At 43.5% G+C, this 16078-nt stretch overlaps 1 protein-coding gene across 2 annotated transcripts in view; it reads right to left on the reverse strand.

Annotated features, from left to right (window-relative positions):
* LOC147020255 (potassium/sodium hyperpolarization-activated cyclic nucleotide-gated channel 2-like) overlaps window positions 1-16078 on the reverse strand; it is a 132228-nt gene that overhangs the window by 63916 nt on the left and 52234 nt on the right. For both annotated transcript variants that reach the window (XM_085895490.1, XM_085895491.1), the window contains exon 2: window positions 13008-13431. In XM_085895490.1, coding sequence (XP_085751616.1) covers window positions 13008-13431 — 424 coding nt within the window. The remainder of the gene's footprint in view (window positions 1-13007; window positions 13432-16078) is intronic.

Genomic DNA, 16078 nt, shown 5'->3' on the forward strand with positions numbered 1-16078 from the left:
TGCAGGATATTTTTACATATATATGCCGTTTCAGGAAGTTTCAATGAAAACTGCAGGCTGTGAAACAAAAAAGTCCACAAGAACAACAACGTGAGTAAGACTTGGAGATCCTCCACGAGGATCTAAAAAGTCCTCAACACCAACATGGATGCCAACAATATAAAATGTCAAGCAAGCATTCTGTGCAGCCTTGTAGCTCAAATAAACAGCCTAACATCCCACACCCACTCTTCCTTCGTACTCCCACCCAATAGTATCTCACACGGTTCAGTGCTATCTCCCTCACTCTTCAATATATTCCTCCGTGACCTCCTGACCCCTCAAGAAGGCAGAGTACTTATATCACCTGTACATTATCGAACCATTGCCTCACAATATTTCAATTTTGGCCAGGCTATAACACTCTTCAGCAAGATCTCTACAACTTGAAAACTCGCTCATACTCAATCACATGACATCACGACTACAGCTCAACATCCCTCTCACTCATGTCGCTCCATGACCATCGATCCTCCAGCCCAACGATATATAAAACAGACAAATGCCGGCAAGACAAGGGCGGTGGAGGCGAACAGACATGATAGGTACGTGGGTTGATATCATCATCATTACTCTCATATCCTTAATCGTTTCAGTTGTCAGGCCGGGTCAGTTGCCTGATCCGAATCCAAACACACCACTGTTAAAGTGGCCATACTGGTCCATCGGTTTGATGCTCCAAGCCGGTGTCCAAGCAGGTATGTGCCATGCTACTGTACATTGGTGGAACGTCTGACCCGGTTACGGACATGCTGGTACTTCCCTCATACCCGGCACCAAATGACAGCATGAGCATGATGACGACACCGAACGTGGGAAGCGTTTTTTGCAAAAGCTACTGAAATCAATCAATAACTTCTCAAAGCTGATGAAAGTGGACTGGAACTGACTGGAGGAAGAAGTCCCAACTGACTGGAAGAAGGGCCTTACAGTCCACCTCTGAAAAGGGAAAGGTGATCGCCATGACTGCAACAACTGCCAAGGGGTGACACTGCTCTCAATGCTGGGCAAGTTCTTTGCTCGGATAATTCTTGATCGGGTTCGCCATCATCTGCTTTGTCAACACCCAGAGTAGTCCAACTTTACACCAAAGTGGTCAACGATTGACCATCTCCTTGCTCTTCAGGACCTCACCAAATGCAGGTGAAAGTTTCAGCTTGGATGCTCACAGCCTGTATTGTCTCTGCAAAGTGTATGATTCAGTGAATTGGGATGCCCTCTGGAGGATTCTCGGTCTTCATGGGGTGCCACCAAAGCTGATCAATCTAATATCTGAACTATACTCTGGTATTGAGAGTGCTGTGATATGTGGTGGTTCCATCTCTGACTTATTTCCAGCTGACACTGGAGTTAATCAGGGGTGTGTGCTGGCCCCCACACTTCAACACTTATGGACTGGATTCTCGGGAGGATATCAGAGAGATCTAGCTATTGTGCTTCATTTGGGAATGTCAAGATCTCTGATCTTGATTTCACAGATGATGCAGTCATGTTTGCGGAGACTCTGGACATCATTGTAGGGGCCCTCGAGGCACCGAATGAGGAGTCTGAGCCACTGGGATTAAGGGTCTCCCCGAGTCAAGACTAAGATCCAGGCTTTCAATGACATCTTGGATGCTGCTGTCCTTTCTTTGCCAAGGATGTTAATGTGACAGAGATTCACTTACCTTGGCAGTGATATTCATGTCTCCACATGTTGTGAGCTGGAAGTCAATAGACATCTGGGTTGAGCCTGGGGAGTCATGTATTCACTGGACAATGGGATGTGGCGCTGTCAGTACCTACTCTATGTCGGAGGATGGAAATCCAACTCTTTAAGTCCTTGGTGCTTCCGGTCTTGCTCTGTGGATGTAAGACTTGGAATTTGACCAAAGATCTGGGACCAAGACTTAACTCCTTTGGTACCAGGTCTCTTCGGAGAATTCTTGGCTATTGCTGGTTGGACTTTTTGTCTCATGAGCGATTGCTGAGAGCGACTCAGATGAGATTTGTTACCTGCATTGTCCGTGAACATGAGCTGTGGCTGTATGGACATGTGGCTCATTTTCCTGATGCTGATCCTGCTCACAAGAGCAGGATCAGTGAGGGAACCTCGTGGGTGAAGGAGGCCAATGGGCCGACTACGCACCTTGTATTTACAACACGTTGTGCAACATCTTGAGATGGGGATGGGCTGGGTCATCTGCCTGGGGTAACCTGGGGTACAAGTGGAAAGTTGATGTGGCAACGCACTGCTCTGATGCATCCTCCCATACATGACCTGATACTTCTTCAAGTCAAAATTTCCTTCATCCCACTTTTCTCTCACCAGTGGAACTGACTCCTGATGTCTGTTGTCTCATGCTCACCCCCCTCCAGCCCTTCAAGACCCACTGTCCCTCACCACCTCATAGCTTTTCTTATGCCCACTGACCCCCTTTCGCCCCTCCCCCACCACCAGTCTTTCTTCCTGCTGTTTCCCTCCACATATTATGGTATTGTCTGTATATTCACCCCGATCCCAGTCTTTTGACCTGCTACATTGTATAATTTTGCTCTTCCATGAGCCTCAGCTTACCCACTGTAAATAATTCCTTTTTCAACAATTGTTTGGACTACTTTTATATCTGAGAATGCATGAGCCGACTGTGTATGTTTCAGTGAAAACTCAATACATGCTATTGTCCATTTCATACAAGGTGTAAAAACTGCACAGGTGATAAGTTTTGAGGTGGTAGAGCGTAGGAAGTAACATACACAGCAGGTGAAACTACACCATTCCATGAGTGTGAATCGCCACTGGTGGTGGCAGAACACCTTCCGTGCTGGTTGTGTTTTAATCACCTGGGATGAGCACTGGATTGTAGCACGTCTGGGTTCAAAAGCAAGCCCATATTTAGATACAAAACAACAACAATTGTAACGTTAACCAAACAACATAATTTGTAAGTCACTTCTTATTCTCCTCCTTCTTCTTCTTCTTTATGCAGCAATCATTGGCTGAGGGTGCAGCTGTGCCTCTGATGAAATGTCCTCTGTAGGTTAGGGGCAGGAATTTGTAATTTGTTCAGGGTGCCGGTGATAGCTCGCCTACTTTTCGCGAAGGACACCATGGGGTTTTTAACATCCACCAACTAATGGTGACAGGTGAGAGTCCCGTTTGACGTCCATTGATGAACGTCCTGCCTGTAAAACACCTGGGTGAGTTTTATAGCTGGGTTGAAATTCAAACTGTCTGGTGGGATAAACATGGACTTTTTATTCGACTTCTTCAAGTCGCAGTCTTGATTAAAAAAAAAAAAATTAAATAAAAACTTGTACACTTTGTAAAGAAACATTGTGTGCTGTGGGTTGTTTGTGTTCCCGTCTGAAGCCCTTGGCTCGTGATGTCAGTTCAAATCCCATTTAGCACATCATATGTTTGTCCAATGTCATTGTAATTCATATAAAGTATAACGTTAGTCACAAAAATGTAACCGATTTTAATTGTTTATTAAACTTGCGAATTTTAATGCAACACCACATAATTTATACGATACATAAAGGGACTCATAAAGTTTTGTTTGACTCTAACAAATGTTGCAAATGTCCCATCATATTGTTTGACCATGGATGACAAATGTTCGAAATGTCCCACTTTAAGTTCTGCATACTTTCAGATACGTTTGGAATAGTTTCTGACCACAGACTAAAACCACGATCCTTTCTATCCTCGTCAACCCACACCCCAATCCCTCAGGTCAGGTCAGGTCAGGTGTGGGAGCATGCGCCGGAGCAGCGCGTCGCTGCGTCCACTTTCTGCCGGTACCCCAAGGGCCTCCATCTGGCCGTCCCCCAGGCAGATGCCTGGCCCATCCCCATCTCCTTGAGATGCTGATCAACTTGCTGCAACCACGAGGCACGTGGTCGGCCTGTTGGCCTCCTCCACTCATGAGGCTCTCTCGCTGATAGAATCTGGTGAGCAGGATCAGCATCAGGAAAACGAACCACATGTCCTGTCCATACAGCCGCAGCTGACGCTCATTGACTATGCAGGTAACAAATCTCATTTGAGTCTCTCTCAGCAAAAGCTCGTTGGACACAAAGTCGGACCAGCGATAGCCAAGGATTCTCCGAAGAGACCTGGAACCAAAGGAATTAAGTCTCCTTCTCAGATCCCTGGTCAGCATCCAAGTCTCACATCCATAGAGCGAGACTGGAAGCACCAAGGACCTTAAGACTCAGACCTTCGTCCACCTGCACAGGTACCGACAGCACCACACCCCATGATCCAGTGACTTAATGACTCCCCAGGTCTGACCCAGAAGTCTATTGACTTCTGACTCACAGCCAGCAGAGACATGAATATCACTGTCAAGGTAAGTGAATCTCTCCGTGACCTCAACATCCCCACCACTAACAGGTACCGACAAGATAGCAGCATCCAAGATGTCAGTGAAAGCCTGGATCTTAGTTTTGACCCAGGAAACCCAAAATCCCAGCGGCTCTGACTCCTCATTCAGCACCTCGAAGACCCCTAAAAGCATATCCAGAGTCTCCGCAAAGATGAAGGAATCATCTGCGAAATCAAGGTCAGAGATCTTGCATTCCCAAACGATGCACTGCAGCTTGATCTCTCTAACATCCTCCCTAGAATCCAGTCCATACAAGTGCTGAAAAGTGTGGGGGCCATTACACACCTCTGACAAACTCCGGTAACAACAGGAAATAAGTCGGAGATTGTACCACCATATCTCACCGGACTCTCAGTACCAGAATATAGTTCAGACATCAGATCGATCGGTTTTGGTGGCACCCCACGAAGACCAAGAATCCTCCAGAGGACATCCCGATTCACTGAATCAAACACTTTACAGAGATCAACATCGGCTGCAAGCAGCCCCTGCCGAAACTCTCGTCTGTGTTCGGTGAGGACCCGAAGGGCAAGGATACGGTCAATCCTTGACCTCTTTGGTGTGAAGCCTAGCTGTTCTGGACACTGGTGCTCAACCAAATGGGGGTGAACCCTGTCAAGAATTATCCGAGCAAAGTCATTGGCCAGCACTGAAAGCAGCGTCACCCCTTGGTAGTTGTTACAGTCTTGGCGATCACGTTTCCCTTCCAGAGAGGGAAAACAAGGCCCCTCTTCCAATCAGTTGGGATGATATCTGTGTTCCAGGCAGAGCACAGAACTGCATGCAACGACATGAGTCCAGCATTTCCACCAGCCTTGAGAAGTTCAGCATGGATGCCACAGATCCCAGGAGCTTTACCCAATTTCAACCAGTTCACTGCAGCCCGTGTTTCCAGAAACAAATGTGGCTCACTGTTGATTGGAGGGTCAGCAATAGGGACAGGAACGCACCTGACATCCATCTCAACAGAAGGTGGATCAGCCTGGTACAGCTGCTCAAAGTAACCGGCCCAGTGGGCCTTTACTTCGGACTCCTCTATCAAGAGCCCACCACCCTCTGCTCTGCAGTACACCACGGGACGGGCTTGGAGGAACACAATGCACGAATTCCCCTGTAAGCACGATGACAATCACTTGACCACAGGTGATGCTGTACCCCCTCACAGATTCCTGCACCTCCAGTTTTATGCCTCAACTCCTTGAACAGCTCAGCTCTGCCATTTAGCCTGGCCCTGCGACTCTGGTCAATGGTATCCAGTGTCCCCTGAGAGACAAAATTCTTCTTCACCCGACATTGAGTTCCAAGACATCCACCGACAACATCAACGACGGTGGTCTTGAAGGCACTCCACAACTTTTCAGGATTCCCCAAAGCAACTAGATCCCCAAATCCCCACTCAGCCTGTTCGCAAACTCCTCAGCTACCCTCTCATCCCTGAGCTTGCCAGCATCCAGCCTTGGCTGGGATGGTACTATTCTCCCGGATTTAAGCTGCAACTTCAGAATTGCTACCACAAGCCTGTGGTCGGTATTGTAGAACTGAGCACTCCGGTCGATCCTGCACTTCTGGCTCATCCTCCATCGACCGTCAACAAGCACGTGGTCAATCTCCTTCGCCACACCAAAAGCATTGGAATACCAAGTCCAGTGATGTGCCTGTGGATGCTGAAACCATGAACCAGCCACCCTAAGTCCATGACTTCTTGTAAAGTCAAGGAACTTAGTGCGATTCAGGTTCACAGTTCCAGACCCATGGGGACCAACACATGTCTCATAACCATCCCTATCGGTTCCAGTCGATGCATTGAATTCCCCCAAGACCAGGAGAGTATCTTGCATGGGGCATTGATGAACCACAGGCTTGAGCGTGGCATAGAATGCGTTCTTCATGGGGAGATCGCTCACCTCAGTTGGAGCATATTGAGAGACCAGGGAAACGAAACCCAAGGAGTAACAAATCCTTCGTCTCATAAGACGCTCGTTAACCAGTGTTACCTCAATTATCATTGAAGTAGCTTGTTGAACACAGCTACAGCAACTTCTTGGGCATAGTAACCATGAGAGCGACCAGACCAATAGTAAATGTAAACACCCACCATGATCTCGCCACTATCCGGTCTCCGAACCTCACAGAGTGCTGCAATGCCGATGTTCAAATACTTGAACTCAGTTGATAACAGAGACAGGTGATCATCCTCTTTTAGGGATAGGACATTTCAGGCACCCACCAGAAGGGGACAGCCTCAGCTTAACCCAAGGAGACCGCTGTCTGGTGGATGGCACCTCAGCACTACCCCGACACACAATACCGCAATCTGACCTGGGATGGTTACCCCATGGTTTTCCTCCAATCATCAAAGAGTGGGGGTCCCGAAGGCTTTGCCCCAATTTCGTCATCGGATGAGCTGCTTTGCCGCAATCCCGTCATCCGGTGAGCCAATCCCTCCTACTTCCAAATTTGAAGTTTTCCCTCCTGAGAGTTTCATTCTGTATCCATCTTGTCCACCCCATGCATCCTCTCTTGCCCTCCATTCCTCCCCACACCCATTGTTTGTCCGCCTCCCTCTATCATGGCCTTCCACGCTGCTGTTGGTGATTTCCCTCCTCTCTCTAATGTTCCTTTTGTCCTGTTGCGTCATTATCCATTCCGTGTACTCGTAATAGCTTTTCCATAAGCCTCAGCAATGTATTAAAAAAAAAAAATACACGAAACAAGTGTTTCATGTGAGACTGGAAATAACCTTCGTTACAGCATCTTTGAGTTCAGGAATGTTCATTGGGTTATCTTTGAAACCATTTTCCGAGGTTAACTGCTGCATCAATTGAATTTTGTAAGGGAAAGCCTCACACTTTACTAATGACATTGTTTTCAGACACTCCAATTTCACGTGAAATGCACCTTGTTGATCTGCTAGGGCTACGAGCAATCATTTCGCTCATTCTGTTTACGGTCTCTGGAGTTTGAATATTCCTCTGATGTCCAGAGTGTCCTGCCTTAATTATCGTTCCTCACGGAGCCCGTCCCTCTCCAGTTGAAACTGGATGACACAAAGTCTTTGGCATAGGTACATTACGTCCAGGGGATTGTCTTTGAAATGCACGATGCACTCCTATCACCAATTTCACCTCGACATTCTTCTCGATAATGAAAATTCGCCCCTATATTGTTGGTTGTGAAATTGGGTTACCTACAAAAAGTAAAAAAAAAAAAAAACAATGCAAATGTCAAAATGCATTTGCCACAAACAATTTGAATGCTTACTCTCCCGAATCCACGATGTTTGACATTTCCACCTAAGATTTTTTATTTATAAATGTTTTTTTTTGGAGACCTTGTCGAGGCTCATATGAGAGCTAACACACAACGCAAAGCAATGGGGGCATGAGACAAGAGGGGCGGGAGTGGGAAGGACAAAACAGTGGGGAACAGAGACATTAGGAGATCTGTGGAAGGGGGAGGGATGGGGCGGGAAACACAGGGTATACAAGATGGACATTACAAGGACTTTCAGGAAGGAAAGCAGGAAATTTGAAGGAGGTGGGTTTGGGGTGGATTAACGGGGGTAGAAAAGATAGAGGATTTGGATGGGGGACGATAAGAGATGGTGGTGAACAGCTGTTTTGAAGGCCTGGAGGGAAGAATGCGATTGAACAGAGTGAGGAATTTTATTTCAAAGGCGAGAAAAAATAGGAATGAAAGAGTGAATGTGAGGTGTAGCTGTGTATAAAAGAGGCTGAAACACCTTTGTTGGGCGTGAGGTTTCTGCGTGGATCAAAATGCAATGTGTTTTGATGTGATGTTTGATTGATCTTGGTGATACATGAATGACACACCCAATAGATACAAAAGTGAGGATGCATTACATAAGTGTCCACAGGGCCTTAACCAAGACTCACGAAGCAAAAAGGGGTACTGCACAATGGTCACATGGATTTGAAAACATGTACAAAACCAGCCTTGTACAGTGATACTTTTCACTTAATTCCATCATCACAAAACAAAAATGGACACGGAAATGGACAAAGGGTGTGTGAGTAAAGGGTTAAATTGAACAAAATAATTTCAGAGATGATATTGGATAAGGAAGTGTTGCGAGAAATAAGAAAACAGTGAGTGTGGGTCGGAATGAGGGGAGACTATAAGCAAAGATTGTAAAACATGCAAGCCAGGCTTGTTTATACAAGTACATAAAATAAATCACCATATCTCTTCAAAAAAATGTTCTATAGAAATTTTACAGAGCTTGATTGAATTTCTACAAAAATCAATGTAATTTTTATGGAACCTGATGAAATTCTATAGAACTCTGAGGAGAGATCGGTTGTTCTATATAATTAATTAGACGTTCTATAGAAGATCCATTTAAATATTTACAAAACTCTGCAGAGAATGGATGTTCTATATAATTAATTGGACATTGAATTTCTACAAAAATCAATGTAATTTTTATGGAACCTGATGAAATTCTATAGAACTCTGAGGAGAGATCGGTTGTTCTATATAATTAATTAGATGTTCTATAGAAGATCCATTTAAATATTTACAAAACTCTGCAGAGAATGGATGTTCTATATAATTAATTGGACATTCTATAGAAATCCATTTTAATATTTATAAAACTGTGCAGAGAATGGTTGTTCTATAGAATTAATTAGACATTCTATAGAAAATTCCTGGTGTTGGCTTCATGGTTAGGGTGGTGGGCTTTGGATCCAAGGGTCCTGAGTTCAAATCCTGCTCACCTGTTGAATTAATACCAGGTGGGGTGAACTCAGACTGTCCTCCTTCCGAGGTCGGCAAAAATGAGTGCCAGCATTCTGGTATACTGTCGGAGTGGCAACCTATCCAGGATTGTGCCCAATAGCCAAGGAGACTGCTTAATAGGCCAGTTTCTATTTTAAAAAAAATTGAAAGTTGCAAGTCTCACCCCCCATTTCTTTTCCTTTTGATGAGAAAACGCCACTGATGAAGTTTCAGCCAAATCGAACTGTGTTTAGGGGTCGCTACCGGACATTGAAATTTCAGATTAAAAAAAAATTCCAATAACCCAAAATAAGAAAAGAAAATCTACTGAATTGAATAACTTCTGGATAAAAAGGAATACAGGTCATGAATTTACAATCATTCGGCATTTATTTCATCAATTTTCACATCAATGAATACTTACATAATAATGCATTGAACAATTTCACTATTCGTGCAAAAGTTCTTTCTTGCAGGTCGGCATTTTCCTTCTATGCTCTGAAACAACCTGGAGCAAATATTGTTTTTGGTCCTCGTTGGAAGTGAGTATTTCATTGTATTCCGTCATTAGAGCTACTCCAGTGGATTTTTTTTTTTTTTTTACGCAATTACCGTCAACATCACGTTATAGTTTTTATCCCTTTACAGAATAATTAGGCTCAAAATTAATATGCCTTGCAGCATTCTCTTCCCTCGTTCTATGTTTAGCAACATCATGAACTTTACAGGACAAAGCGCCTGCTGGATAATACCCAAGCATTATGCAAAGCAGGACAGCATTGGGTTACTGTATCATACACAAACACAAACTGCTTACCATATTGGTCAGACACATCGACACAATCCCTCAGAGTAAAATTATTTTTCAAGGACTATTCTATCATGTTGGAATACGTTTGGCCATGATAATGAGTCTAATAAGAACGAGACAAATACCCATGGTGACCCTCTCTTTTCTTTGCAACAGATCCCAGAGTCCCTCGGAGGCATCAGGGGAACCATAGGCCATAAATAGATTTCATTGCTAAGTGAGGCATTTAAAATATTCTACAAACTAGATACGATAGTCCCAAGACATGGCAAGGTTATTTTTATTTTTCAGTACACAAGTACAGATAATGAGCAAGGAAAATATATTGAAGCATTTTCTACTTATACATTTGCCTCGCCATACGTTTTATTGGCACATCTTGGACTATTGTGAGTATATCGTTTATATACAACTTTTAGAATGTTACAGCCAGGTGAGAAGTTCACTACTCGGTGGAAAGGTGTGCCTGAAGCAGCTCGTAACCCCTCCCCCCCCCCCCCAAGGAAGAATTTAGAACTTGGCCATGGCACCGGCATACAATGGCCAACTTTTTTTGAAAGGTGTAATGGGACCATTAACATCAACAAGTGAGTTCCATCCAGGAAATGGGACAGAAGGCAACATACCCTCCAAAGAGCAATATATACCTTACAGAGATTCATCGCCATGCCTGTGAAGCACCAGCGTGACAGTTTGTCAAACAGCATCCTACTCTGTCGGAAATGAGAAATAGAACTCAGATTGGATAACTACAAGAAGTGAGTATATTACTCTTGAGAAACTGCCAGCTGGTGAAAACAGGTAGTTGTCAGGATTAAACTGAAGAGGGAATCTAAAGTGTAAATTGTATATATTTTAACTACAGCAAGATGTAATTAAGATTAATGAAGTTAACTAAAATGCAAAGCAAATGGAGGTGGTTGGAAGCAAGGAAAATGCAAGACTGTAGTGCCCATCACACTGGCACATCACTACCTTCTCCTTCTTTTAAGATCCTCATCAGAGGATCTCTAAGTCTTACATTGTTGTTCTTGTTCTTCTGCTTGTGGACTTTTTAGATCCACGTGGAGGATCTCTGAGTCTTACTCACATTGTTGTTCTTGTGGACTTTTTTGTTTCACATTCCAGAGTTTTCATCGGATCTTCGTGAAAAGTGGCATGTATATGCATAAAGTCCATGCGCAGGCAGCAACCATCTCCGATTTAGAAAACTCTTCCTAGAAATAAAACTTATGAAGTCATAATATCACCGCTGATGGAAATCGCCTTTACCATTATCCCCGAAACTAGGGAAACTTTTTGAATTCTGTTTGCGGGAATCAAACGGGGCATTTGCACAGATGATTTGACGCAAATCTGATACATCACAATGACGTCATATTCGTTTTATGATGTCATCACTATTTTCTGAAATTTTTTGTTTCACAACCAAGAGTTTTCATCAGAACATCTTGAAACTTGACATGTTCATGCAGAAAGCCCACACGCAGACAGTAACCATCTCAGATTGAGGAAATTCTTCCAAGAAAAAAAAGTTATGACGTCATAATATCACAATGGAAATCGCATAAACAATTATCTCCGAAACAACGCAAGCTTTTTGAATACTTCAGATGGAATCGAATAGGGCATGAGAGATCATTTACCGCACACCTGATACATAACTGATAACTATGACGTCATCACTAAGCGTATGAGGATCTTAGCTCATTTGAGCTTGTTATTCTTGTCCTTCTTTAATGGCCACATTTATTCCCACGTTATTGTGGGGTTGGACAGGGGAAGTTTTTGGCCCAAGTCTTTCAAGAACCGGCTGGCCAGGCCTGACGCTCAACTAAGTAGTTACGGCAGGAACTTGTAATTTGGCCAAGGCGCCGACAATAGCTTGCCTCCTCTTTGAGATGAACACCGTGTGATCCTTGACGTCCACAAACTGATGCCGGGCAGACCGGATGTCCGTTTAACGTCCATCCGAGGGATGGCACACACATTTACGAATCACCCTGCATGTGAAACACTGGGATGACAGTTCATAGCTGCGTCGGGATTCAAACCCAGGCTAGACAGCTTAGAGGCCATCCTGCCAGCCCACTCGTGTCTCACTGTATGTTTCTACGTCCAGTACTGTATTGGAAATAATTATGGAAACTGAGGAAAGGGTGAATATAAAACGTAAATAACACGTGATTAGAATCACACATGTGAAAAGACATGAAATGTTCTATAGTATAGTACAGTTATGTATTGATGTTGTCCTGTAAAGCATTTTCCCTGCAGGACTATGGAAGTATATGCAGTGCTATCGTTGTAATATGGTGGATTTATGGTGAATACTATGGCTACTGGGAATGAAATATCACATGACAAGGACGTATAAAGCAAAGTGTTAGTTAGTGAAGGGTACTCCATGCTGCAGATTTCAGCCCACCACATGTTTCAACAGGAGCTGCATGCACGACAGAAGAAGACGCATCAAACTGGTATTGTTACAAACAGAAGTGGTCGAGGAAGAAAGCACAAACTCTCCAAAAGTGATGTTGTCTACATGATAGATGATCATCCAGTGGAGACTTTTTGATTAATCTAGGTGCAAGTACCGGGTGTTAACGTTTCTTAAAGAACAGTAAGATACATATCAGCACAAGGTACTCCGAATCGATGTGTAGTTGCCCTGAAAACCTCTGCTGAAGAAAGGCAAAAGAAAAGGCAAAGTTAGCAAAGGCTTTCTGACGACTACACGTGACATCCTTCGGGACCACTTTTTCATGTTCCTGATAAAACAGGAAGTCACTTACAATCTGCAGCATGGAGAGGCCTTCACTAGCTAAGACATTGATTTTCCATATGCTTATCATGTGATATTTCCTTCGAGGCAGAATTATACAAAAGATGTGTCGAGATCTGAATGCCAGACTGGGTGAGACCGCGACCACCACAAAATGGCACGGCTGACGGAGGAAGCAATTGGAGTCTATAACATGAGTACATGCATGTTAATAAGCTGCTCGATTTTTCTGTACTTGTGCAAATTTGTTGCTCACCTCCTCCCACTGGTGCATATATCTGATGAGGCGTGAAAGCCTCAGAAGACGCAGGAGGCTGAGAATCTTTGCAAAGCGCACAATCCTGAGCGCACGAGCCGTCTTGTACATGTCCGTGTCCATCCCACTCTCAACAATGAGGAAGATATAATCGACAGGGATGGAGGAAACAAAATCAACGAGGAACCATGTCCGCAAGTATTTCCTCTTGATATGCCCGGGATCGAGAATAATCTCGGTGTTGTCTTCAACCACGATGCCAGTACGAAAGTTGAGTACAAGGTCAAAAAGGAAGAATGTGTCTGAGACAACATTGAACAGTATCCATGGTGTTGTGGATTCCTCCTTGAAAAATGTGATTCCAACAGGGATGATGATCAGGTTTCCAACCATTATTAAAAGCATGGTGAGGTCCCAATAGAACCTAGAATGGAAAAAAAAGAAAGAGAAAAAGTTAAGATATCATCAAATTAATCGACAGCATGAATAATTTTGCACACACAGGCTTCGATTCCTTGTCACGCAACTCTTAAATCAGAAAATAACTTTTCTCAAACTCTTAATATGCATTTTCAAGTCAAATTAGAGAACAGGTGTTCCAATTCAGGAGGACAAAGTAATAAAAATTGGATCACCTAACAAATTGAAACATTTCTGGCATCTTGTAATTAGTTATCTTATGTAAACCAGCTTATGATTTACACTTGTAACTCACATGACAGATGCAGCTAGAACAAGGCAATGTTGCTCACCGAACCTGCACCACGTCTCTACGCGATCGCAAGAACAGGCTCCTATTGAGCCCAACATGAGCATTAGAGATGAGAAAAAGATAAGGGTGAAAGGAGACGAAGGGCAATGGCAAAAACAAAGGGAAGGTGCATACACACGGTCCAGCACAAGCACATACGATATACACGTACACCTTGACCTGCCAACTTGCACCAGCACACCTGTAACTCATCCATTCTCATTGCCCCTAAAAATTAATTGAACACAATAAATACCAAAACTCATTATCTAACATGACACCCACTATTCCTGGTAGAATGATTGCATGCACCTCCAATGAATTAAAAAAAAAATTCCATCTCATCTTGATTTTTATCCACCTCGTCTTGATCTTCAAGATGTATCGCATAAATATATTGCTCACCGCCTCAAAAAACAACCTACTTTAATCAACTGTATCAATGACATCTCTCGGTTATATCCTTGTGTAATCATCTCTTATCCAGTGTAAACCATCTGCTTATTTCCTCAAAACAAATAACTCTGTCTTCTTTCACCTTCACTCATGCCATAAGCAATCAAGTTTTCCGACCATAAATCACTCTCATGAAGTTGTACTTTTCTATAATAGAATGATCAAAACTAAGAGATGACGTGAGATGTGCCATACTGTTTATAGAGCGGTGGTTCTGCCCAAGTAGTTTCTTGGCATGGGTTATGGTGAGTGGTTTGCCATTGCCTTGCCAGCAGTCTATCATGGCAGGAAATTGGAATTTGTTCATGGTGCCAGCAATAACTCGGCTACTATTCGCGAAGGACACAGTGGGATCTTTAACGTCCACCAACTAATGTTGGCAGATGGGACGCCCACTTTCACATCCCTCTGAGAGACGGCACACATTCATGAATCGCCCTGCCTGATGATAGCTCATAACTGGGACAAGATTCAAACCCAGGATAGACAGCTCAGCGGCAGTGCATACCAGCCCGAGCAAAACTGAACACAGTATTAAAGATGTGGCCTAGCCAGACTTATTACATCATTTGGACGACTTGCAAACTAAAATAAGAGAATAAGGGGCAAGATTCTCCCTCTCCCTCCCACCGCTAAGATATATATCATGGTATTCAGGAATACTGAATGTTGACATCAGAGTGCTCTTTGGCTGATGGTATAATTCAAAATTTAAAGTGACAGATGTTGAGTATACTGAACAAAAAGAACAACAATGATGTGTATAATATACACTGGGGTACCCCACTGCCCCCATCCCCCAACCTTAAAATGAATCCTCCTTCGATTAAACAATTTCCAAAAGGAACTGCATGGTGCTGCAGTATCTGCTTGTATTTCTCTTCCGTGAGCATCCCATTGACTTTAACAAGTTTTCCCACACCAAAAGCTGAGATACAATGCCAGACAGTCATGGGCCCTCCCCCATGTTTAACACAAGACTGCAAATATTGTGTGTCATAACGTTCTCCAAGTCTTCAGCGTATGAAATGGGGTCTCATAGATCCAAAAAATTCAGATTGCGATTCATCAGACCGGAGTACAGTCCTTTATTCCATTGTTCGGTCACACAATCTTAGTGACGCCTTGCAAATTTCAATATTTTCACCTTATTCTTTGGTCTTACTCTTCTTCTTCTTGCGATGGAAGCTTGGCTGCCGGGTAGCCATCATTTTGTTGGGGCACAAACTATGCCACTGATGCGATGACAGACCACTATCCAAAGGTGCAGTGTGCAATGATCAAGATAATTTTCAAGTTTATATCAACACCAGAAACATCATCCTTGCAAGTATGGTGGTATCAGTAGCATGCAAGTGTGATTGCTATAGTAGCTATGGAAGCTTTTCCTTCAGGGAAAGGCAATCTCGATTTTACAAGGAAATCAGACACAGGTGGAGGCCATTCAGCCCATCATGCCTGCGTGACATCAGCACCACACTAATTCATCAACACAAGATCCAAAGAGAAAATACAAAAAAACAAATTTAATAGTGTTTTTGTCTGTATTCATTTATTTATTTACTTACTTATTTATTTTCCTCCTTAGGTTAGGGGGCACGTGCTTGGTTAAAAAACACACATAATCAACCACACAACACCCCTTGACGAGACCCCCACGAGACGAGACTCCATACAGATGCACACAATCACCCATCAATGCTCAAACTCAAGCTACCTAAAAGCCCTGCCAACATCCCTACACCCCTCTATCTCCATAACTTCCAGGTACATATCTAACTCTAATTTAAACTTATCTAATGTTTCTGCTGCCACTATCTTTCCAGGGAGACCATCCATGCATTAACTTCTCTTTGAGAAAAAG

The sequence above is a fragment of the Eptatretus burgeri genome, chromosome 9, assembly GCF_056783735.1.
Source record: "Eptatretus burgeri isolate ZD-2024b chromosome 9, Ebu_testis_v1, whole genome shotgun sequence".
Taxonomy (NCBI): domain Eukaryota; kingdom Metazoa; phylum Chordata; class Myxini; order Myxiniformes; family Myxinidae; genus Eptatretus; species Eptatretus burgeri.